This window comes from Sciurus carolinensis, chromosome 19, assembly GCF_902686445.1.
Source record: "Sciurus carolinensis chromosome 19, mSciCar1.2, whole genome shotgun sequence".
In the NCBI taxonomy this organism is placed as follows: Eukaryota; Metazoa; Chordata; class Mammalia; order Rodentia; family Sciuridae; genus Sciurus; species Sciurus carolinensis.
The window spans coordinates 19,859,380-19,884,804 of NC_062231.1; the positions used below are offsets into that span (position 1 = coordinate 19,859,380).

A 25,425-nucleotide genomic window follows, 5' to 3' on the forward strand; every position below is an offset into this window, starting at 1 on the left:
TTACGGGATCCTTAATCCGTGGCGTCTCAGGCAACCCCCAGTCCCCGGGATGTGTAGCCCCCCATCAGGTACCCCCTGCAGAGCCCCATCAGGTACCACTGCGGTCAGCACTGACTGGTGGTCCAGGCTGGGCCTCAGGAGGGAACAGCAGAGCGTCTCTGTTCACCTTAGTCCGTCCCTCCTCCCTCCCCCATCAGTCCCAAGAAGGTCCAGCTTCTCTCTTCTTCCACCAATTTTTTTTTTTTTTTAAGTTGCTGATGGACCCTTATTTTATTCATCTATTTATATGCAGTGCTGAGAATCGGAGCCAGTGCCTCACACATGCCAGGCAAGCGCTCTGCCAGCGAGCCACCAGCCGGCTCCCGCCGATCATGTTAAAGCATCCCTCGGGTGCAGCAAAGCAGGCCACGCTGACGCGCACGGCTCACTGCGTCGACACCATGAGCGGGTGTAACTGCCGCACAAACACGTGGACTGTATTTCCAGCACCTGAGGGGCTCCCCGTGTGCCCCTGGAAAACGCCCCTCCTGAGTTGTGACCCGGGACTCCCTTGGAGTTCAGGCTCTTGTTACCTCTGCCTAACTTCCTGAGTAGTTCAGGCAGGTAAGTTTTACCGTGTATGTTTACGGTGTGCAGCGTGGGATTATGAAATGCGTGTCGCCGGAGGGTCACTGCAGTGACACAATCAGCCGCTCACCATCTGGCACAGTGACCTGTGCCTCAAGAGCAGGTGGGACCTGCTCATGCAGAGCGACCTCCAGGCACCGTGCAATTTCACTACCCAGGTCCTCACGCCGCACCGCAGACCTCCACGCCCGCTGACCCTCAAATCTGCTACTTGGCAAATCAAGTCTTTCATTCCTGGCTGCCTCCTTGCAGCACAGGGGAGCTCCTGGGTCCCGAGCTTACCTGTGCTGTGCTGCCAGATCGGAGGCTGCCGGGTACGCACACAGCCCCGCCTCCGTGCCTGGGCCCTCCCCCTCTCACGCACATTGTTCCTGGTTTCTCCCGGCCTTGTCTTCCGCAGAGTGTGGCCAAATCGCCGCGAGCTGCCAGCTCCGAGACCCCAGCTCCCACCTTGCAGACCACACCTCCTCACATGGCGTTGCTGAGACTTCTGGGGGGCAGCCTCAGTCCCGCTGTGTGGCTGGCGCTGTGCCTCGTCCCTGACGCACAGGTTCCTGTGTGTGTGTGTATTCCTACATCCTTGCTGCTCCATTTCTTGAGATGGCTTCTGGAATTCTGGGATTTCTCAGATCAGCTTTTTTAAAAATTAGGGAAAGGAGGAAACGACCTAGGATTTCTTATTTGGCCCAGTAGCCAAATGGGGAAGAAAAACCATCACCCACTATCAACACTCATTCACGTGAGGACTCTGGAGCTGAGAGTGATCAGTGCAGAGGGTCTGGCGTCCCTCAATGCACTGGCTTGTGAGAAACCCACGATGCCCTCATGTCACAGTTGATCTGTCTCAAGAAAATTCTTGCAGACCCACAGGCTAGAGACCAGCGCCTAGAGACCCCACCACGCTGCACCCCCGAGTAGGGTCACAGACACAGAAAACGGCCACTGGATCACAGCGCAACTGCTCTGGGCATAGAAACCCACGTGGTTCACAGACAAGCCCCACTTCGCCAGGTGCCCTGGCCTGGGGCACTTCTACGCCCCTGGAGGAACTGCCCTTTTCCGATTTGCCAAAGAACCAAGACCTGTGTAGTCCAGACCCTGGGTTTCAATTCAAGGCTCAGAAGATGCCAGGTCAATATACACAGAAGGCCAAGAACCCGGTTCAGAGGGCCCACAGAGAAGCAGCGTGCACCAAGAAGGATGTTAAAAATGCTTAAGGGAACCATCTTAAATGCCACCTCTGGCCCGGCATAGCGGGGCACACCTGTAGCTACTCAGGAGGCTGAGGCAGGAGGATCACCGGAGTCGAGGTGTTCAGCACCAGCCTGGGCAACATAGGAGACTCCCATCTCTTAAAAAAAAAAAAAGCTGCTTTTTTTTCTCAAAAGTTGTATTATTTATGTTTTTAAAATTGTCTCCTTAACTTCTACCAACATTCTAGCTTTAAACATTAATGAATATCATACCCAGCTAATAAAAACTCATCTATTTGACTCATCGATTCTGGTTCTTCTCCTATCTGTTCCTATTAGTTCGAAATAGTTTAATTTTCCACTAAAAGAAGAAATTTATAGTGAGCAGCATCTGCAGTGTCTGTAGATATAAAAATTAAAAAATTTTTTGTACTTATTAAAACTTTTTAACCACTGAGCCACACCCCAGCCCTTTTTGTTTTATTCTGAGGGTCTCACAAAGTTGCTTATGGCCTTGCTAACTCACTGACTCTGGCCTCAACTTGTGATCCTCCTGCCTCAGCCTCCCAAGTTGCTGGGATGACAGGTATTCGGCTGAAAATTAAATCTTCTAAATAGTACACAGAGCCCAGACACTCTTTGGGTCATCTGGTGATGAGCTCACCTACACTGTTGGATAAAAACTGTAAGTAAAATTCATTTAACGATCCATTCAACACACCTGACGTGGCCCCGGCCCTGGGCCAGGTTCGTCTGAACACCTTCAGTGTTTTCTCAGTTTCCAAATGACACTCATGTTTCAGAACGACACGTGAAATGACGAAAGGTTCGCAGCAAGGTATCGACGTGAGCGGCCCCTCGGAGGAGGCTCGGCACCTCCCGGGCCTGTGGCCGGAGGACCCTCCTCCCGCTCGGCAGAGGGGCCACAGCAGCCGCCCACTCACCTGGATGGTGGTGTTGCCTCCTTCCAGAAGGGCGATGGCCAGGAGAATGCTTTCGTGGAACACCCGGTCACTGGACGCGTTCATGATGAGGTCGATGACCAGATTGGAGGCCCCCTCCTTGTCAAGGTGACACTGAACCTCGGCCAGGCTCATCTCTCCCCGGCTCATGGAGCTGGATCCCGAGCCTCCCCCTGAGGAGACAGAACAGGGCGCTCACTCGGGGAGACAGGGCCGCGAATGAGCGCTTCTGCACCCTCGCCAAGCACGCACACGCGGACACGGGGCTGTCCCTGAGGGCTCTCTCAACCCTCTCACAACCCCCCAAAGGAAGTGCTGATGACGAACACAGAGATGGGGTGGCGTGCCCCAGGATGCCCAGTGTTCAGTAAAGTGGCGGAGACGGTGCTGAACTCGGGTGGGTAAGATGAAGGAAAAACGATACGTTTCCGTCCCCCGTCAAGCCATCCAGCCAAGAGTGTCACGTTAAAATGCAATCGCTTGGGGCAGAACTCTGGAGAGCTGGTTTGAGAGATGGACTGCACTCAGACGCTTGCTAAATACTCCTAATGATCACTATCGCCCTCTTTCTACCCAACCCAGACCCGCCCAATCCCATAATCCATCTGTCCCTGCACTCGGCATTGCTGCAGGGCTTGGCATGGAGCCAAGACCCGGGGATAGGGAGAGCGGGCTGTGGAACTGATATCAAGACCGTACCTACCACAGAGTGGGCAACTTGGAAGCTCCGTTTTCACAGAGCTTCAGATGAGATGAATACACCTAAGAAGAGCCCCGGGCACTCAGTGGAATGGGTTCTGATGGTGTTTGCAAAGTACTTAAGAACAGGCCTTGTATTATTGGCAATAACACAAACATCAAGCACATGGAGAAATGGGCTGATTGGATTCAGGAAGCAAAAAACCGTCCATCAACCCTTCCCTGCCAAGGTCAAGTCAACGCCACTTCCTTTGCACTGCTTGTCCTTGGCTGTGGCCTCACGTCTATAGTTACGGTGAGCACAAGGTGGAAAGCGGGTTGCAGAATCTTCTCTGCTACAGCTCCTTACACTGGATCTGCTCCATGCATTTCCCCCATGATGCCTCCCAGTGGCCTCACCTATCGTCAAAGAACCCCGGAAAATGCTTTGAGATGTTGCACGAGGAACTTGTGCAAGAGAACCACAGGGGGTTTCTGGGTTTGAAAAGCTGAGCTCAGGGATGCACCGAGAAACCCCGTCATCTCCAAAGTGCACACAGCTCTGTGAACGGAGCAGATGTGCATCAAGGTCCAGCTGATGAGGATCCCACACTCCCTCCCTAGAAGCTAATAGGATGAATGTATTCAACACGAAGCACTGAGTTTCTTTCTGCTTTGAATGGAACCCACCAAGGATCTTAAGCCGACTTACAATCATCAGGCCATCAGACAACTCTCACCGGGGCTCTGGGCACTGAGCTACTGGATCACCCCAAGACTCAAAACTATGTGAGACCCAGCATGGAGTCACTATTTTTAAGATTTTGACCTGTAATTGTGCTTAAGCTGATTTGGAACACCTTCACAGATCTGCTTTTGAGTCCTTTGGGATAGGAACCCTTATGTACTTATTTTGTCAATTCCCACAGGAGTTTGGGGGTGCACACGGCATGTGCATTAAAGCTAGATGGGCCATGTTCAAACTACAAGTGAGCCCTCAGGAAACTCCATCTCCTCCATTGAAGAGATGTTTGACGTGCCCATCACACAATGGCCAACTTGGAAGCCAAAATGAGATGAAGGATGGAGAGCGGGGGAGCCCTTGGCAGCAGGTACCCGGTGCTTTTCACCATGCTGGCTGCCAGTGTCTTCCCCGTTTTATGGGAAAACGTGAGTCCTAATGGCCACAGGGAAATGTACAATAAAACCTAGTTCCTTGAGTCACTCAAACCTCACCAAGAGGGCTTCTGCCTGGGGAGGAGGGACAAAAGCCTTCATCGACTCCTAACTGCAGGGCAGTGCTATTTTGCAGGGAAATGGGTTTAGACCTCAGTTTGACAGCAGACCACAGACAAAACACGTTGCTGAAAACACACACATTCATCCCGTTCCAACCCGTTAAGCAGCAACACGCAGCTACCGTGGGACACGCCAGACTCACACGCGCAGCTCATTAGCACGGCAGGCAGCCTACCTCCTCCCCCAGGCTTGCTGGGTCCTCCTGGTGACAGTGGGCCATTGCCAAAGCTGGTCAGGCTCTCTCTTCTTCCTGAAGGTCTGATGTTTCCATAGTAACGGTTGACCAAAATTTGCCTGAGTGCCTCACCCTTAATTCAAACAGGATAATGAAATCAGGTTCTAGATTTAATGCATAACTGAGCGACTAACACTAAAAAAAAAAAGGGGGGGGGAGATGGGTATTCAGGTATAAGTGGCCCAGTTTCATTCAGTGAAAATAAATAAATGATTAATACAAGCATTTGAAAACTCTGAAGTTAACTTCAATATTTTCTCAGGAGAACAGATTTTTTTTTTTTTAAAGACAGCAGCCTACAACATGAAATATCTGAAGTGATATTCACACATTGATAAGGAATGCTAATTTTGAAGAGCAACTAACAATAATAAAAACATAGAAATTGCTTTGGGGTATGCTGATAAAGCGTGGACTCACTGAAAATTTTATAGGTCAGCTTCTACATCGTGGTATAAAAATGTTACTCCAAGCCCAGGACTTCCTACCAAGGTCCTGAGAAAATACTGAGTAAGAGAGAATAAGCCAGTGTAATAATATAAAGAGCCAAAAGTTAAGCCTTTCTTACAAGGATAGTTGATAGGCCAAATGGTGAAGAAAAAATAACAACAGAGGGAGTAAATTGGTGGCAGGTGTCAAATACGTCAGTCAAAAACAACCATCATAGATAAAATGACTTTATGGTCAGGAATTTGCTTTAAAATAACATGAGAGGAGAAGTAGGGAGGAATATAAACAAGAGGGGTCTGAGTTGATGGCTTGGTGAAGGTGAGTTAACCACAGGGTTGTCAGAACCATCTCCATATTTCAACTTCATCACAAAAGTTTTGAACATATAAACACTCCAGGAATACTGGACCAGGATGGCAATCACTCACAATTCTAATAAAAAAACAGAGAACTGACTTTCTTCTGAATATGAGGATGCTAGCTAGTCAGCCCAGGGACTTAATCTCATTTTCAGGCAAGTTCCCCAGGGACACCCGGACTATCTCCTGATCTGTGCCATTTCTAAAAGTCCAAGGCTTGGTGGCTTTCCTCTGGACGGTTTCCCAGGGACAAAGTGGGAAGGCGTGGAGATCCTACAGTGCGTCATCAAGAGAGGTGAGTGAGAAGTCTAGCAGAGCAAGGTGCTGAAATCTAGCAGGTCTCTAAAATAGAGAGCTGGAACACTCCGGAAGGGCCCTGCCACTGGAAGGGAGCCAGTCGGATTTTTAAAGAGCTCTGTTAATAAACTATGAGAAGAGGTCTGCGGACTTCAAGGGATGCGTGTTGACAAAACCCCCCGGGAGGGAGCAGACCACAGCAGTAGGGCGCCTCGGAGCAGGGACCAGGCAGGGAGGAACAGGCAGAGACCACTTGGGCCCTGTTGGCTGACAGAAGCACATGGATACCTGGCCACCCAGGCTGGTTCACCTCCTCAGTTAACTCAACCAGTTGCTAATCGAAGATTCTCTCAGGGACAAAGAGAATGAGGTCAACAGGTGACAAGCCAGGGAAGGGGGATGCTGAGTTTTACCTGAATGGGCAGAAAATGAAAAAAAAAAAAAAATCCCAATTTTCCCTTCTCCATTCTACCCACCAATTATGGGAAGAAATGGGGCAAATGAGGGAAGCAGCTCATAAAACTCATTTCCCACCTGGACTGACTGTCAATTCCAAATTCCAAGATGGGATCCAAGGAGGAAGTTACTTGTAATGTCTTAAGAACTTTAAAAAAAAAGAAAAAAAAAAAAAAAAAATGGCTTGCCGGTGGGGAACCAGGTTTCATTACAAGACTGACAGCTTAGAAAACCCCATTTGGATATTGAGAGAGCTTTTCTGGTATTGCCAGCTCAGGCACCGGGGAAAAAAACACATCAAAATGGGAAACGGGGGATTTAAAAGCCGGACTTCCTAAGAGAAACAGATGTTAAGGAACATTCAAGAAAGACTCAGAAAGGAACAGGGGAAAAGAAAAGGTCAGCCGTGAGTTAAATAGAGAGATGAAAGGTGATTTTCCCTTTTAACCATCCCGAGGCACCTATTTGATGTGCCGGGAGGAAGAGTAGGAAGGAGAGAGGAGGCTGGCTGGATCCTGGCGCCAGGAGCAGGCTCTTGGGGAGGCAGATGTCTGCTGGAGGCCAGGAGTCTGGAAGACCCCAGGGCTGACTGGGCTGGTCCAGGGAAGTCGGCGGGGGACCCGCCAGTCATAGTACCCGAGCCTTCACGCCACTGCGGGGAAGCAGCAAGACCTTGAGCCGCGCGCAGTCGGACGGGCAGGAGAGAAAGAAAGGACTCCGGACAGGACGTCCTTGCTCCTGCAGACTGGGTGCCCAGCTGGACACGGAGGGACTGCCCGTTGCCATTCAGGCTCTCCTCCCGCAGAAAAGCCCCAGCAGTTACCATAGCAACGGATGCCTCAAATGGTACATCTCCCCAGAAGAGAGTATGGGGAAATGTTCTCATTAGGGGGAAAAAAGAAGGAGCACATTCCCCACAAACTAGCCCCCACTTAATTATAAGGTGTGAGGCACCTTATACAGTCTCCTCACAAAATTTAAATGTACAGGAAAAAAAAAAAACAGCAAGTAGGACTTATTTTTGTTTTTCTTAAGTAGCAAATGAGATGCTTTTATTTTTCTAAATGAATAAAAATTGAAAATTTTTGGTAGAAGGGGACTGGAAGAGAAAATGGATAAGCATTATTAAAAGTTATGCAAATCCCTGGTGTAAAAACAGGTTCAAGGAAAAATTCTGTTTTTTTTTTTCTGAGTTATTGGTTTAATTTAAGAAAAATTAAAAATCTGCAGAGAAACCCTTTCTAATCATCTTGATAAACATTACTCCCAAGGACTAAGCTGTTCACGATCTACCAAGCTAAGAAATCTGATTGCAGAGAAGGGGGACAATGTCTTCCCAAATAGCATCACCTCTTCAGCTTTAGCATTTGGTTGTGCATTTAAAAAAAAAAAAAATCCTGTCAGTTTTTCCCCCCAGAAGTTTACAGGTACGCGGTAAGCAAGCGAATATCAGAGGTGTGTCTGCACTAAGAAATTCCACACGTACTATTACCTAAGACTCAAAAGGAAAAGTTACGGAGAGTTTCCTTTGGGATACATGTTAAAACAGTGCCAACTGGTAGATCGGGGACGTGGAGGCACACGGCCAGGTGCCACCCCGCCACACCCGTGAGTCTTCATTCATATCAACTGTGAACTGTGTGGGAATAAAGCCACACACGGAGTTAACGCAGTCACGTGCGAAGAAGAGGAAACATGTCTTTTGGGTTCCTGGTCCCAGACACTTGAGGTCACGGGCTTCACGTAAGATCACTCTTCTCACACGGGCTGGGAGTCTCTCATGCCTTGGTCAGTGCAAAGGTGGCATCCGAGGGTAGAGATACTTTGCTTTTCCTACTCCTGTTGAGAAGGAGACCATCCAAGCATTTCCAAATGCAAGGCTGACTCCAACCTGTAGTCAATCCCTTCAGTGTATTCCAGACCCTGTGCTCAGTGCTCCCTGGATCAGTCAGTACCACCGCCCCAAGGGATGGAGACCCACATCACCTCTGTTTTACACAGAAGAAACTGAAGCACAGGGAGGTTAACCAAGTTGCCCCACATCACACAGCAAGGACCTGGCAAAAAGAGACTGGCCTCTGTTCTAATGCCAAAGGTTTTCAATACCGAGTCTCCTGGGAGCTGAGGCCACAAGGGATGGCCGGCTACCTCTGAGACCTAGGATGATGCTTCTGTGACAGCAAGGATGGAAAACATGTGAATTCAAGGGCCCCTGGTCCACGGGAGGCAGGAGATACAGGACACTGGAGGGCCGACCACACTGTGCTCCAAATTCTGCAAGACGCAAACTCCGCAGGAACTCTGCTCAAGCCACAGTCTGAGAAATGATGGAGTTTGTTTCTCCATCAGGGTAAGAGGACCAGAAAAAGGGGGTTCCACAGGATTGGGCAGTGGCTGGGGCATGTGAGCATCAGGGGTAAACCCTCCGGGGTACGGAGGCCCACAATTCCAAGGCATGCTTTGCCATGATGTTGACTCTGTGACCTTGGGCCAGGTGTTCAACTGATCTGAGTCTCAGTTTCCTAATCTGCGAAATGGGGATGAAGGTTGTGTCGTAGGGTCAGGGCAAGCATTAATGAAAACTGAAGCATGAACAGATCACAACAACTGGCAGATGATGAAAAAGCTCTCCTAAGTCCGGGACATCTGGTTATCTTCCAAAATAGGAGAACATGAAAACTGATGCTGCTCAAGGTGCTGGTGGATACAGATGACTTGCTAGAAAACGGTTTTGCAAGGTGTGGTCAGCTCTGTAAGAAAGTAACTACCCTTTGGCCAAGACTGTCCCCTTTTAGGAATCCACTCAGACACTTCTGTTCATCTCCTTGTCAGAGGGAAACCTTTCACACCACACGTGAACTTGAGAGTCTGTGGTCAGTGGCTAACTTTCCAAAGAAAGCTCAGATACAGCCTCAGATCACCAAAGCCTGGTACAGAGGCGGCACACTTAGAATAATCCCAACGACTAGGTGAAGGCGAGGCGCCTGTGTTGACTTGGACCCGTGGTTAAAGGAAATACGAAAGCACTAGCAGCTTTCACAGCTGGGTGGGGTAATTATGAAGTACCTCTGTTATGTTTTTGTGTATACTGTTGAGGTATCTATAACAACCATCAGTTATTATAGGAAAAAAACTGTTTTAGACTTCATTTAAGTAGAAAGGAAAAACTTACACTTGGTCATTATTTGTAGCCTGGTTGGGTACAGTGCCCTGACCGGGTAGATAATAGGTAGAACCGCCAGTTACTTCCACTTACACCAAAGGCCATGCTTGGTCCTGAGCCAAGTAATGTTTTAACCATACGAACAACATGACTTTAAATCTTGGGGTATGGTTGGGGGCTGTGGGGGGCAGTCATGAGCTCCCGACAGAGGACTCAGGCTACCTACCCTCTTGTGGTCTTCCAGTTGTCTCAGGGGTGGACTTGATTCAGTCTCCTGCTAAGCGTGCAGAAATTCCAGTTTAAGTATCAGCTAAGGTGACCACCATCTTCACCATCGGTCACAAACACAGCAAGCACGGCCCCAGTCACGGCCACACAGGCAACAGGCCTATCTGTGGATTTCTCCAAATGCCAGCACTGAGTTACCGTAGGCCCCACTCCCAACCCTACTGCATGGTTTAATATGACTTTTTGGAAAACAAAGTCATCATCGTCATCATTATTATTCATACTAGGGATCGAACTCAGAGGTACTTAACCACTGAGCCACATCCCCAGCCCTTTTTATTTTTTATTTAGAGACAAGGTCTCGCTCAGTTACTGCAAGCTGACCTCCAACTTGCGATCCTCCTGCCTCAGCCTCTAGAGGCCTGGCTTGGCCATTATTTTTTGCATTTTTTTTTTTTTGCAGAGATTATAAAATTATAATCTATGGCCTATGGTATTATAATCTATGGTTGTATATTAACCCCAAAGGGGCTGTCAAGCAAGACCCAACCCGGCAGGCCTCGGGATTCAGACATGCGTTAGGGCACAGTTCATGCAGTACACACACTTTGGGGTAGACGCATACACAGACCGCAGCTTCCCCAACCCCCCACATAGACAAGTAAGTATTCTAATCAAAGCCGAGTGCAGCACTCTGATTAGAATACGATGAACTGATCATTAGAACAATTCCCACTGCGACTCAGCGTCTACGTCTGCGCTTCACGTTTACGATCTTCGACAGACGTCCTTCCAGTGAAGTACATCTCCTTCTAGCTAGAACTCCTGTGACCTTCGGTTTCTGAAAGTTAATTCTGCCACTAGCAAACACGACTCCCCGCAAAGCTGCCCTCTGGTCTCGCACACTTTAATGACTTCTAGTCCCTCCCCGAGTGTGCGCAGACGGAGGCAGGAAGGACAGAACAGAAAGAACACGCTGGTTGTGCAACTACAACTTTCTCCGCGGTTTCGACTCAAAACTAAATCAATATCCGGAATTTCAAAACCGGATCATCACTGTACAGGCTCCAAAGTCAATTCTGTATGACAACAGAAAGAGCTCGTGGTTCCAGAATTTCTCAATGGAACGTCTCAACCCGAGGCGGTTTTGTGTGAAGACCTTCCAAGAGGCATGTTCTCCACCTGGAGGACGCGTGGTGCAGGTCCACCTCCGGAGGACTTTCCACACCAAGAGTCCCGTCCAGCACAGGCATGATCAGTTCCCTCCCATGCCAACCACGAGACAGACATCTCCTTACGATTCAGACACAACCGGGATGACTGACAAGCACCCATATTTGCTGGCACTGCCAATACGGGTGAGCAACACACCTCGGTCGAGTTCTCGGACTCTGGAGCCTGTGGCAGCTAGTTGGGAATAAAACGTGGTATGTTAGTCAGGGCACTTGAGTTTCGCGGGCCACAGAGAAGCGCGAAGACAACACTCCAGGACAAGACGGGGGCAAAGACCACAGATGAGGTGCTCCTGCCGTGGCGGGCTCGGGCCACGGCGGGGACCAGACACGTGCTCTTTTAAACTGAATGTGGTTGTCCTGGAAGAGATGACTGGCCCCAGACGGGGGAAACACGTTTAAAAAAATGAGATTAAAAAATGTGGACTGCTGACTAAGGAGGAGCCAGGTCTTAAGAGGCCTCTAACGAAAAACCACGCGCATCGGGGGTTTGAAGGAGAAGCCACGCCACGCTGCGCATCCCACGCAGGGCGGGCGGGTGACCGGTGGCCCGGAGCCTGTGGAAGCTGGGCGCTGCTGCTGCGGGGACAGGAGTCTGCGGTCTCTCTGCTGCCCCCACGCAGCCCTGCAGGGGCGGTGCCGGCTCAGGCTCTGCGGAGGGAGCCTCCCCTGCAGCAGCGTCCCCGGGAGAAGGAAGGGAGATGCTGCATTCGAGCTGCGTGGTGGCTGTGTGATTTCCTCAGGGGCTCCGTGGACGGGGTTCCTGCCACACCAGCTAGACAGCCATCCCCTTCTGTCACCTCCCCGCCTTCACGACTTCTAACCCACAGAGGAGAAAGGCAGGCGCTGGCAGGGACACACAAGTGACCTCCGAGGAGTGTCCGGTGGCTCTAAGGAAAACGTCCACCCCTCCGTGTTCACCAGGAGTCTGTGCAGAGGACAGGTGCCCGGGGCAGGGAGCTCAAGTGGGGTGTGACTGCCAGGCTGTGCACAGGCTGCCGGGACCCAAGGCACACGCCAGGGGCATGGCTGGTGCAAGGTGCAGTCTGGGGCCCTGGAGGCCAGCCAGGGAGCACACACGCGCTCACTGTGCGACCTTGGCCTCAACCGACCGTCCTCCAGCCAGGAGGTGGCTGTTGGGTAGCCGGCCAGGGCGTGTGTGGAGACCAGCAGGGACGGGCGTGGTGGGATCAGCTGGCGTCGCTGACCAGCTCAGAGCAGCCCTGAGGTGGGCAATACCCTCTTCGTATAAGACAGTTGTCCCGTAACCTGAGAATTCCGGTTTGCTTTTATTTTCCAGCAGGTAAAATGAGAAGAAGAGGCAGGGGATCAACAGCGCTTCGCTGAAGGCCACGGGTGCTCTGGGGAGGTGCTCGCTTGAGGCTGCAGAGACCTCTCCCGACAGAGCCCAGCTCCACGAGGCTCGGGGAGGAAAGCCTCGCCCGGAAGCACCCAGCTGCTGCCAGGGCCAGGACACAGACGGTGGCCCCAAGGACGCCAGGGTAGGAAGGAAAGTAAAACTGGCCCCCGCGTGAGGATTCCCTATACAAATAACGACACGACCCAAGGAGGTATTTTTGACTCGGTACACTTTAGGATAAAGAATTAAAACCGTGCCAACATTTGTGCTTTGTGCAGCAAAAGAAAAAAAGACAGGTAAGAGAAAGAATGAAAGCTACAGTCTTTTCGTCTGAGATAGAGACAATGGTATCAACTGGACATTGACATCAGCCCCGCTCCTGCCGACGTGTCCTCTGGGCTCCCTCCGTAGGACCAGAACAGCTGGATTACGGGCAGGGGTTTCCAATAGGAGCCAGGCAGTTACCTGCTTATTCCCCTGCCAATCAAAACCAAAGCTAAATAAAGAAGCTGGAAGTAGAACTGTGTCATCCCTGTTTGTTTTAGGTCTCTTCTTGCCTGGGCTGAGTTCAGAGAAGCATCTAGAATTCTTTCACAATGGCCACAGGTAATCGATCATTTATTTCCTAAACACTCTAAGAGTAGGTGTTTCTGATTTTTTTTATGATTGTGCTCCATGCCATTTCCTCCTGAATGACTACCGGGCTTGCTTTAAAATCAGTTGAATTGACTGTTAACGTAAACGTTAAATTTAAACTCCCTGCATTTCTTTTTTTCCCACCTTGAAAACCATCATGAAGTTGTTTGAGAGAGCAGAGCCTGCTCTGCCTCCTCAGGAATCATTATCCAACCGGAAGGGCGATTTTCTTTTCTTTTTGATTTTTTGGTTCCAGGGATTGAACCCAGGGGTGCTTAACCACTGAGTCACATGCCCAGTCAGCCCTTTTATATATTTTACTTATAAGACAGGATCTCACTGAGTTGCTTAGGGCCTCACTTAATTGCTGAGGCTGGCCTCAAACTTGCAATCCTCCTGCCTCAGCCTCCTGAGTCACTGGGATGACAGGTGTGCCTCACTGTCCCTAGCAGGAGGGCAGTTTATAATGTGCTCCATTTGGGAAACAGAATGGAAAAGTCAAGAGCACTGGTGGGTGTCAAGTGACTGAGGACCACCCAGGGTTTGGCTCTGGCTCTGCGAGACTCTGTGCCATCAATGGACATCTCTGGGCTTCTATTCCTCACCTGTTCAGGGAGATGGGAGCAGGTATTCTCTGAGATTCCTTCCAGCTAAGTCATACTTGGTGTGTTTTCAGTAAACTTCATTTCATAAAATCTAAGAGGCAAGTTCCCTAAATAACACAACCTGCTAAAACATACAATGCTTTCAGGCATGGGAAAGACCAGATCAAACCTGATTTATATTTTGGTAAAATAACCAACTGCCTGTCAGCATTTCCTCTTAAGAGAATTTTAGCCTTTGAGGAACTATCCTTGAGGATAAAGCGATTTTATGACAGTAAGCTATCATTGCAGTAAATATAAGTTTACTGATAAGCTATATATGTTCAAAGAAGACAACAGCTACCTAAATATAATACGTAAAGCCCAAAGTGCTGGGTACTAGTTAATAAATTAATGGAGCTTCTCTGCAGTTTCATTATCAAAGGTTTTTTTTTCTTTTCTTTTCTTTTTGTACGTGAAACGTAGAGGCTTCAGCAAACATGTTAAGGAAGGCTGTTTTGGGGGGGCCTGTGCGAATCCCCTAAGTCCCGTACTGTCCCCGCAGGGAGTGGCAGAGTCAGCCTCGGACCTCACACCAACACGGCCTGTCAAGGGAGAGCCTCCCATTTCACAGGTGATCAGCGGCGAGCTGATCCTGCCGAGCTCTGGACCTGGAAGGCTGGCCCCGTCCCCGACTGCCTCTTCGTGTTTACTTTGGTCTTAGGTCTTCCTAGGTTTTCAGACAAGGTCAGCAAAACCCAACTTCGTAGGAAAAAAAAAAAAAAGAGTCCAAATGACTGGTATTGAAACAGAAATTGCAAACAGCACCTCCAGTCACCAAATCCCAAGTGTCCTCCCTGGATGAGGCAGTAATCAGGGCCTCCAAACTATGGTACCAGAGTAGGACCCGGATCTGTTCAGGTGAGCCTCTGGTGGGTTTGCTTTCATGATACAACACACCTGATATTCTATCGGGGAAAGCGAGCCCGCCCACTTCCCAGGGTGACTGTTTCTTGGTGTTTGCACAACGGGGCCCTCCCTCCCCGTCCATCTTTCCATCAGTCATTTCATGTGTCTCCACCACAGACCAGCACGAGCCCAGCTTGCAGGCACCCCTTGTTATCCGCTGTCCTCAACAGGAACCCCTTAACGATCCCCGGGCTTCTACAAGTTCCCTAAGCGGAACGTCTGTGCCTGGACTAGTCTGGCACAAGGGCAACAGGAATCGAGAACTTCAGCGGGGACAGGGCCGGGTGTGAGCGCACCCCAGGGAACCTTCACCTCCAGCCCTGAGTGTGTCTTCGGCTCCCTTTTTGCCTACTCACAACCTCAGAGGAAGGACACCGACAACGGTGGATGAGGCTGCAGGTGGACTTGACGGGCCCTGTCCTTCTCCAGCCTCTGAAAACCCTTCGTGAAGGGAATGGAAAGCTTTTAAAAGCACATCGAACTAAAATAGCATTTCGTTGAACAATTTCAAACCTCCACACCTACCGACACGATTCTCTTTAACTCTATTTGCTTTTAGAAACAAAAATCAATAAAAAGTTGCTCTGTTCCAACAACGCAGCCTTACGTAGATTTTACAGAACAAGTTTCAGAACTCGAGAGTGGGGTTCTTTTCTTAAAAAAAAATGCACTGATTTGACTACCTGGTGCAACTTGAGTTATTATGGAATCCTCTCGGCGTTAAGACAAAAAGCAATGCTCACAGGCCTGTGCAGACTGCGAGCTTCTGCGTGCTCGGGTTGAGCTCTCTGTGGTTGCCAGTGTCTAACAGTAAACAGCTCGCTGCATTTATTGGCAATTACTGCTGAAGGTCACACATCAGCAGTGAGCCTAAATTCCAGGAAAAAAAGCGGCTCTTATGTAACCGCCGCCGAGTGTTGGCAGGTGCCCAAGCCAGCAGTTCACAGCAGTGTAAAAGTAGGGCACCTCCGCCGGGTAGGGCGTCATGAGGACGCCCCCTGAAGGTGGAAATCCACAACCTACGGCTCTCTCCTTTCACTCCCCCTTCCGAGGGCTACCGAGGTCGCCCCTCTGTGGCGTCTCTGGGGAAGCAGCTGGGGGCGGGGACGTTGCGGGCTCAGCGGAAGCTGGCTGCAGCCCCTCCGGATACCTGGGAATGTCAGCCCAGCTTTTTCGGGGTAGGGCAGGCGGGCGAAGATGCTCGCTGTGCCCAGAACCTCCAAGGCACGGTGACTCAAGGGAGATTGCACCTCACGCACAGGAACGGACACACCTGCCCACTTTCTGAAGGGACCACGCCTTCCCCAGGACACACAGAGGACCCTGGGGTGGAGGTGCCACCTCTGCCTCGGGTCTGAGCCTCTTGACCCTCCGAGGGGCGTGCCACTGTGCAGTTTAGAAAAGCGACTCCAGCCGGCACCTCCCGGGGCACCCCCCCCACACACTTAGGAGTCCCCAGACGACAGGCGTCCAGGGTTCCGTGGACTTCTGTACTCCAACATTCCTCATGACTGACAGCTGTCGCCTTACCCTGATTTTTCTGTCTCTCCACCAAAAGTGCAAGCTACGGCATGGCAGATACTGCACTTATGGGGGCACCGCTGTCCCCAGTCCTCTAGCATCTGCCTCCCGTGGAACAGGCTGTGGAAACCTCAGTCCTAGAGAGGCATGGCTTCGCCACCCGCCGGGCTGAGCGGGGAGCCTTCTGGGGTGACGGCCACTGCACACCTTGGTTTGGGGGCTGGCGACCCAGACGCCCACCAGGCCCCACACCTAAGGCGGAGCTGAAGGGGCACGAGGCAGGCAGGGCCTTTCCAACCCCCTCCCCAGAGCCCCCCGGGCCTCCAGGGGAAAGGTCACATCAGAGGCTCAGGAGACTCTGCCCCTTTATTTGCCAAGATACCCAAACCCCTCCTCTTCCCGGAGTCGGGTGGGATTTTATTCTAGAAGCCACGTTTCTCGCAGGGAGTCCCTGCCTCTGTCCTCACATCGCCCTGCCCCACAGGGGCCCTGACAGGGATGCAGCAGGCACTGGGCCTTTTTATAAGTTCCCCTGGCACGTCCCCCTGGCCTTGGCCTGTCCTCAGTCGGGGCGGTGGGGCCCCAGGCAGGCCTCTCCTCTGGCCTCGGGGCTGCCCCCCACCCGTCAGGGTCTGGAAGGTGGCCATGCAGGTCAGGTGTGCAGCGGCCCTAGTCCTGGGCAGCAGGAGAGCTCATTACACGTCGGCAGCGCTGCCCCTGCAGCTGCAGCTTCCAGCAGCACAGGCCGAGCAAAGGATCTGCGGGGGGAGAAACCCCAGGAGCCGCGGTGGCTTCCAGAGCAGCGCCGATGATAAAGGCCAACGCGTCATCTCTGCCTAGAGGGCCAGACCCAACAGCCCGAGGGACTGGGGACAGGGTGCTGGTGTCCCAGGGTGCTGACGGTTACCAGGGGTAACCACGCAGAGGGGATCCACACTTGCCTCCTCAGGGAATTTTCAAAGAATCCGAGAGCCTGCCAGAACATTCTTCTTTTATAAACAGACAGTATTCTATTTCCTAGAGTATAATTATAAACACACCTGCTCCAACTGTGGAATCTTTCCACAAGCAAGCAATAAACTCCCAGCCAGGAGAACCAAGTCGTATCTTGAGCAAGCAAACACATCAGCTCATTACTACGGTGCAAAACAAGAGTATTAATAACGCCGCAGACGCCGACCCACCGGGGAAGGGCTTCTGCTCCTGACTTAATGTGTCCTTCAGCAAATAGAAACTCAATATTTCAGGGGAGAAATTGAAATCAGCGAGGCACTGACCACACTGGGCAGACACCAGAATCCGACAGCTGCCAATGTAGAAATTCGGCAGAGGATATTTTTCAGTGTAGTTTAAACAATTAATGAAGCCGCTGAACTCCTTTTTTTCTCACCTTCTGTTCTTTCCAGAAGGCACCGCCTCCTCCCCTGCCCATGTCTATGAGCTCTGTGCTCGAAGGATTCACTGTGCTGACCAGCCAGGAGCTGAGTCTGCTACGTGCCACCCTACTCTGCCACTCTCTTGCTGTGTGGGCTGAGACCTGCCACCCTACTCTGCCACTCTCTTGCTGTGTGGGCTGAGACCTGCCACCCTACTCTGCCACTCTCTTGCTGTGTGGGCTGAGACCTGCCTCTCTGTTCTCCCTTCCTGAAACGACTGGACCAAACTCATAACCCCTCGTGTTGCTTTTGGTTTCCAGTCTCTGATTCCAACGCTCCTTTGGTAGATCTGAACTATTTCTTAATATCTGCACTTAAGACGAATTAATTAAAATACACATTATGGTAGACAACATGTTCTGTCTGGTAGCTCTCTCTCACTCAAAATAAGGTATTAATTAGTCTACCCAAAGAGGAAACGGATCATTAAAACAGACCAGAAAAATGACTGTAATAAGTCAAATGAAATTCTATTCCAGCATGCTCAACTTGCCAATCAATTAAACCCTCTCAATTATACACATTAAGTCCTCGAATTAATTTTTCCCAGTACCATTCACTTGCCAGGCACCAGCCTAAAAACATAACAAGAAATGCTGAAAAAATGCACAAAACAGAAAATACGTAAGAAGCCCCCAAGCTCCACACACAACGGCCACCCACTCTTGCGTCTCCAGGATAATTCTGGGCAAACGCAACGAATATGCTACATCAGTACGGAAGCCACTGGGTGACATCTCCATTTCTGGATATACAGATAGTTTCCGTAGAAGAGAGGCCACGGATACAGAGCATTCCTCATCGCAGGAATGCAGGGTCCTGACCAGCACTTAGGAAACTACAATGCCTCTCGAAGATGTCTGCGTGGGCCTCAGACTCAATACTTACCACCCCAGACCCAACAGGAATGTTGTTGTTGTTTGTTAAAAACCACTTCAAAAACTATGCCAAAGTCTTTTTCACCTCTTTGCATCAGAAGCTTTACGGGATAGAAGAGTTCCTTATGTTAATACCGAAATCGAGGTTAACGGCATGCCAACCACAAATTCAGTTTAGATTCTAGACAACGAATGAGTGAAATCAGAGTTTTGAGAATCTTTATCCAGACTCAGACAGGATCTCCAGGGACAAATGGCAAACAAACTCATGGGAAATGGTCACAGAGACAGGACAGACTATTTACTCCCAGAAGGACGCTACACAGAGTCAGGTACTGGACAGCATGGAGACCAGAAGACAGGGCACAGGGCCAGCCGGAAGAGTGTCATGGAAACGCCACCATGGGACATTAAGGACAAAAAAAAGCAAGAAAATTAGGACCTCAGCATTATCCAACTCATCAATGGAAATTTGCTGGAAAAGAAAAAAGAAAAAGAAAGATACGTTAGAAAAGGAAATCCGCCAGCTGAGCTACACACTTGGCAAACGCGCTGGGGTTCGCCTGCGGGCGTGGTTAGATGGTGACTGCCGGAAGGGTTGGAGTGGGCAGGTCGCTGCCGCGGTTCCCTCACATCTGGGCATCACACCTGGCGAGTCACTCAGCCACGTGTCCAGCGAGCCCTGCGCTCACGGGCGGAGGCCAGAGCTGGACCGGTGGGAACCAGAGCAAGGGCCCCTTTGGGCAGAGGAGAGGCAGTGTGGAGGGGAAGCCCGGAGCCGCAGCAGCTCCGCTGGGGAGGAAGCCGCGGCCTCCGACTCATTTCAGGGTGTCAGTGGGGTTGGACACCCACCCTGCAGGCGGGCCCAGCTAGAACCCGCCGCCCCCGGGCCTGAGGCTGCTGATGACCGGGGGCAAGGGCAGGGCGGCCGGGGCCCACCCAGGTCACACTGGCAACGTCGCGCCTATTAGCCTCGGGTACAGGAGAGTCACCACGGTCACCCTGTTCAGCACGGATGGAAGGTTCCCCTGTGATTCCTACCATGTCCGGCATTTCGTAGGTGCTGTGAACTGAAGTGGATACACCACAGCTCGAAACGCGAGCGCTTTATTCACCTGGAACAAAGCAGCTCTGGCAAGTAACCCGGCTGCAGGAGAGGGAGGCCGGGCCTCACCTGGGCTCCGGGACTCTCCAGGACCCAACAGCCACGACTGTTCGGAAGGGAAAATGACATTTTAAATCCATTCTGAGATGCCCTTTTACACTCATTCCTGGCCTCCAAAATTCTTTCCAAAGCTCTTTAACTAAGAATTTAAGCAGCTTAAAAAAAAAAAAAAACCCTGGTCAAGGACAAGAGTAGCCAATTCATGAGCTGACCGTGCCTCCTTTTTCTGGCAGGGCCCAGGGGCCTGAAGAGTTTTGGGGAGTTGGAGAGAGATTCGAATTAACTTTTAGAAATGCTTATCTAGGCCAGGCTTATTCATTTATATTTATTCATTCTGTTCTTTAAATATGGACACAGTTTAATCTGTTAGATGAAAAGCAGAGCTTAGTAGGAATCAAAGTGTTTATGAAGTCCTGAGATAAACTCAAATAAATCCGAAGTTTACTTTGGACATACAGGTGAGGAGGATGCTAGAGGCATCACAGACAAGTGTCTTGCACCATATTTCGGTAGTTCTTGATCTTCTCTTCCACTCGGGAGAACACGCATTTCTGGTCCTTTGCATTTTAGAGTCTTAATAATTACTGATATTTTCATTCCTAAGCGACTGCTATGAGGTGGGTCAGGTGCCCCCAAGGTTCACGTGTGGGAGGCTGGGCCTCAGTGGGGCGATGCTGGGAGGTGGTAGGACCTTCATGTCACCGACGGTCCTCCCTGGGAAGAAATTAAGGTCCTTCTTCAAGGACGTGGAGTTAGTTCTTGCCGGGCGAGTTCCCTTTCCCTGGTTCCCACAGAGCCTCCCACCTGGTGCCAACCCCATCTGGTCCTTGCCAGAGGGCAAATTAATGAGGTCACCTGATCCTAGACTTTAAGTCTCCCCAACTGGAAGCTAAATCAACTTTTTTTTTTTTTAAATGCCACCAGCTTCTGGTATTTTATTATAATAAGAGAAAAATGCACCAGCGCAGAGATTGTGACTCAGACCTGGTGACAGCCTTCTTGAATCTTCTTCAGCCCCTGCGTTTCATCGCCTAGGAGACCTTGGACAGGCATTTCTTGGGGCAATGGACCAGGACAAAGAGGCCGCCACTCGCTGCTCCCTGGACTGACTCCTCGCGGGGGATCTGATCAAAACCACAGGTTCTGGATGGTCTTGGGACGGTCACAATCTGTGGATCCTTGGCATCAATGGGGACTGTTTTCAGAACTAAGCTCGTGTTTAAGTGCTGCCGTACTTGGTGCCGTTGGGGCCACTGTGCCTGTTTACACGATTATGTATCATCGATGAGAACGTACATGCTAAACCCACTGGTGAACTTAGAAACAGTGTTGTCGGTCTGTTCACTTCGGATGCAGTGGTGAAGAGCCACTGCCTGGAATCAGGCCATCTGTCTGACTCTAAGTTCCTGGCTCCCTTCTTATCGGCTGTGTGACCCCAGGCAAGTTTCTGAACCTCTCTGAACGTAAGTCTTGTCACTCATGTTTAAAAATAGGAACCATAAGGATACCTATCGGCGAGGCCGATCTGAGATAAGGCCGGAGACAGGCTGAGCGCTGTACGTTGCACCCAACGAGAAGCCTAGAAGGTAGTACCATCGTGTTAAGATACGCCTACTAAGCTGGTGAACCGTGACAAACAGTGCAAGTCGTACAAGGATTCTGGTATATTTTAGTCTACTTTTTAATACGGGTGACAGTTCTCAATTTTATTTATTTATTTTTTTTGAATTTTGTTTCCAGGCAAGGAGACGGATCTGAGCACACCACCGTTCTTGAACAGGAAGACACAGGATGGTTTCAAATTCATTATTTCTATGTGACCTGACTCGATCCTGGAGTTGACTGAACACGTGGAGAGGGGAAAGGGTCCCTAAGTCTCGTCACTCATAAGGGTGACAGCTTGGAACAGACAAGAGGGCGTGGCCCATGCGGGTGGACACCCCCGGGGAGGCTGGAGACCTGGTTTCAGTCCTGAGCATCAGTCGCAGATGCTCCTGAGATGGAGGGCTCTCGTCCGAGCCCTCGGCTGGGGCTCCTTGTAGGCAGGGGCAGGCAGGTTAGGACGAGGCCACGCCGGGGCCCTTCCAGCTCCGCCCACAGCTGTGAAGACTCAGGGGCGAGCAGGGAAGCCCAACAGACCTGGAGCCACAGGGAGGCAACAGTCCTACGACCAGCTGCCGGGCAGAGGCAACGGAGATGGGAGGAGAGAGACGGCCTCAGCTCCCAGGCCAAAGAGCACCTCGCTGGCTTACCAACGAGAGCCAACTGGTCTGCTTGAGAGAGCTTAGCTCTTTGGCCCCAGGTGACTTCCGCCCTGGACAAGTTGGCCCGACCTGTGTATCGCGCTTCTTCAGCCAATGGGAATGGTTAGAAAGCCATCAAAAACATCTCCGGCAAGCCTTGGAGAAGCGAAGTTAAGACCAAAGACCAGACGGGGAGAAACACAAGTCCTTTAGTATCCTCAGGCCCTCCGCAGGGCCCCGCGTGGGGACGGCTGGCTGGCATTTCCTACAGGCCAAAGCACGGGTCTGAGAGCTGCCGGTATGTGCTGCAGGTTTGTGAGCTGCTGGCTACACACAGGTTTCCAGAATGCCTTCCTCAGCTTCATGGTCTTCGTCGTCTCTAGGATTTTCTTTTGCGTGAAGGGGGAAGACAGGTCCAACCACTCTGGAAAGAAATCACTCTCCTCCTAGCCTCTCTGCTTGGATGTGACAAATTTCTCCACCATATTAAGAAATTGAGTTAAAGGTCCAGGCACAGGGATGCATGCCTGCCATCCCAGTGGCTCAGGAGGCTGAGGCAGGAGGATCACAAGTTTGAGGCCAGCCTCCGCAACTTAGTGAGGCCCTAAACAACAAAGACCTGATCTCAAAATAAAACATAAAAAGGGCTGGGGATGTGGCTCAGTGGTTAAGCACCCCTGGGTTCAATCCCCAGGGCCAAAAAAAAAAAGAGACCTGCCTATTTGTCTAGGTGTCTATGCAATAGCTGTTTGAATAACCCCCTCGCCACTCCTCAAATGTACTGGGGTTCTTTTTGCTTCTATTTATATTTATGAACTCTTGCCTGGCAAGATGCCTCCAAAAATTCCTACTGAGTTACAGAAACTGTTTTCTAATTAGCCAGTATTTGTTCACCTTTTATTTTATGTATTTTAAACATTATGAGTGACACGTGAAAGCCCGGTGATCTGGGGACTGTGGAGGAGAGCTAAGCCCTCGAGGGGGCAGACAGTTTCTGCTTTCTTATCCAAGGTCTCTCGTCTAAAGTTGCTCTAAGGTGAACGCGAGGAGTCCTGGAGGTCAGACAGCAAGGTTCCTGAAGACACTGGCTCCTGGGGTGGCCTGGTAGGAGCCGCTTATTCCGACAAGGAAGGCTGTCATTTAATTATCAAGGCTTCTTCCGAGAGCTGAAGAAATCGGTCACTGCGTATTTTGAGAGGCCACTAAGATCTGCGTGTTTCCCTATCACAAATCTGCTGAAGCGGTCAGCAGACAGCAAGTGAATGCGGGACCGTCCAACGGAACCAGCTGAGATGGGAGCTCAGGCCTGGGAGGCTGAGCTGGGGACGGGGAGGGGCCCCGGGGTTGGAAATGGCCACTCCGCCCAACGTGGGAGAGGGGGACACAGTCCTGGCAGAGCCCTGCTCGCTCTGTCACGGGGACTGTTCCTTTCACAATCCCGCTCAGAGACGGTGACGTGCCTGCCTGCTGCTTGGCTTCCAGTTAGAACTGGATGGAGTTCCTCCGTGTTCTGCAGGGGTTGCGCAATACCTGGTCGGAGAGCAGCTGGCCAGCCCGCAGGTGCGCTTAGCTGGAACCCCAAGTTCAGGAATGCGGACTGTGAGGCAGAGGGGTGTGTGCTTCTCACCGCGAATTTAAATGGGGAAAATCTTATTTCTTCTCTGACATCTGACATGGCGAGCAGCCCGTCAGAGACGACCAAGTACATTGGAGCTTTCTGGCTGGAACCCAGGGCCGCAGACCCGCTAGGCAAATGCTCTACCCCTGAGCCACATCCCAGGCCAGCGGGTCCGACTCTTAAGGAAACAGTCATAGGATTTAGCTACCTTTAGCAACAGGAAAAACAGCTTTTAAAGAAAAGGGAAAAAAAAGTTAAGCTTCTCTAAATGCCCGAATTAAGGTGGCACACTCACCCCTTCAATTTAACAGTCAAGCACGTCTTTAACAGCAAAATAAAGCATGGTACCTTTTCTCCATAGCCTCTATCTTTGGTCATCATTTCTCTGAGGGTCTGTAGGACTTTAATGCAAAGTTTCTCCTCGTTTTCTTCCAGCAGTTGTTTAGTATGCTTTATTAACCTGAATGAGGGAAAACCACAGATCACATCCCCGAAACTCTCTTTCCCTTAAAATCACTTCACAAGCAACTTATTGTAACTGGAGGGTGGAAGAGCCAATATGGATTAAGGGCTCCCAAGTTACAGAGACTTCACGAGGGTCCCTGCATCCAGAAGGGCCCCAGACCGTGGCTCCAGAGTGACACCTGCTGGTCGTTAACAGCCAACAGGCTCAGCGGGCAGGAGGCTCAGCGGACAGTGGAGAGGTTCTACGCAGGGGAGAAACCAGGAGGTCCGCTCGGGGAGTGAAGCTGTTTATGCGGTGGCCTGCCGCTGGAAGATGCCGACGGTGCGCAAAAAAATAAGCGCAAGAGGATGGCGTTTGGGCAAACACAAACTCTCCCTTATCCAGAGTCTAGAGGGGTGCCCCAAAGTAAGACGGGCACAGGCAGAGGCCACCCCGAAGCTGGACGGACAAACTCAGGGTACAAATCAGAGATGTCCAGTCGTGGAACTGCTCTTTTCTTTCAGCGGCACAAACTAAGAAAGGACCCGACGGTTAGGAAAAGGTCAAGGTCCTGTGGGCCGAGATTTCTGAGGGCCGAAAAGTCGCGACTGCTCTATGCCTGAAAGGCTGACCGTGGAGCGTGCTCGTCCAGGCTGGGCGGAGGGCGAGTGAGCAGGCACGAGACTCGAATGAGAGACGCTCGCCGAAAGGGAAAAGGGCGAGAAAAAGGAAAGAGGGGGGAAAAAGGGGTCGGGGAAGTAGGATTTAACAGACCGACTGGGGCTGGGCAGGTCAGCAGGACCCGAGCACCCGACCTCGCGTCCATCACAGTCGAAAACGTGGCCAGCGCCTCCCTCTCCAGGACAAGGGCTCTGCCGGGGCAGCAGGGTTCTGGGCGCTGACCGCCCGGGATAGAGGGGCCGCTTACTTGCAAATGAAACCGCCGCTCTCGCACTTCCTGCGGGCGTCTGTGTTCTCGGGGAAGAGCAGCTCGGGCCGGTGCAGCACGTCCACCAGCACGGACAGCTCGGCCTGCACCAGGGGCCGGAGGCGGTCCTCCAGCGCCGAGACGATGTCCTGCAAGGGAAGCACGGGCTGGGGCGGGGGCTGCACCTCGGCCCTGAGCCACCAGGCGCAGCCGGGCCGGGCAGGGGGACTTGGGCGCCGGGCTCAGACACTGCCTGAGACGTGGCCTCCTGACGCGGAGAACACCCCGGGCCTCCCCTTCCGCTGCCATGGCTCTGTGCTACTCAAGGGACCATTCCACGTATCGAAAACTATGATGCAGAAGTGCAGTTAACAGCATGGAAGGACGTCCACGAGACGCGCGGAGAAATGGTCAAGCAACGCCAGGGGCCACCATGCTATTTTTAGAAAGAATATCCGTAACC

The 25,425-nt window shown here is 51.2% G+C and overlaps 1 protein-coding gene across 12 annotated transcripts in view; it reads right to left on the minus strand.

Moving 5' to 3' along the window:
* The window catches only part of Itpr1 (inositol 1,4,5-trisphosphate receptor type 1), a 315,448-nt gene that overhangs the window by 94,757 nt on the left and 195,266 nt on the right, over window positions 1-25,425 (minus strand). For 5 of the 12 annotated variants that reach the window (XM_047534485.1, XM_047534484.1, XM_047534483.1 and 2 more), the window contains 7 exons: window positions 24,963-25,111; window positions 23,938-24,049; window positions 19,006-19,038; window positions 11,319-11,354; window positions 9,946-9,996; window positions 4,935-5,067; window positions 2,765-2,955 (listed from right to left, as the gene is read on the minus strand). In XM_047534485.1, the coding sequence (XP_047390441.1) occupies window positions 2,765-2,955; window positions 4,935-5,067; window positions 9,946-9,996; window positions 11,319-11,354; window positions 19,006-19,038; window positions 23,938-24,049; window positions 24,963-25,111 (705 nt within the window). The remainder of the gene's footprint in view (window positions 1-2,764; window positions 2,956-4,934; window positions 5,068-9,945; window positions 9,997-11,318; window positions 11,355-19,005; window positions 19,039-23,937; window positions 24,050-24,962; window positions 25,112-25,425) is intronic. The other 7 variants (XM_047534490.1, XM_047534489.1, XM_047534488.1 and 4 more) reach the window with 2 other exon arrangements.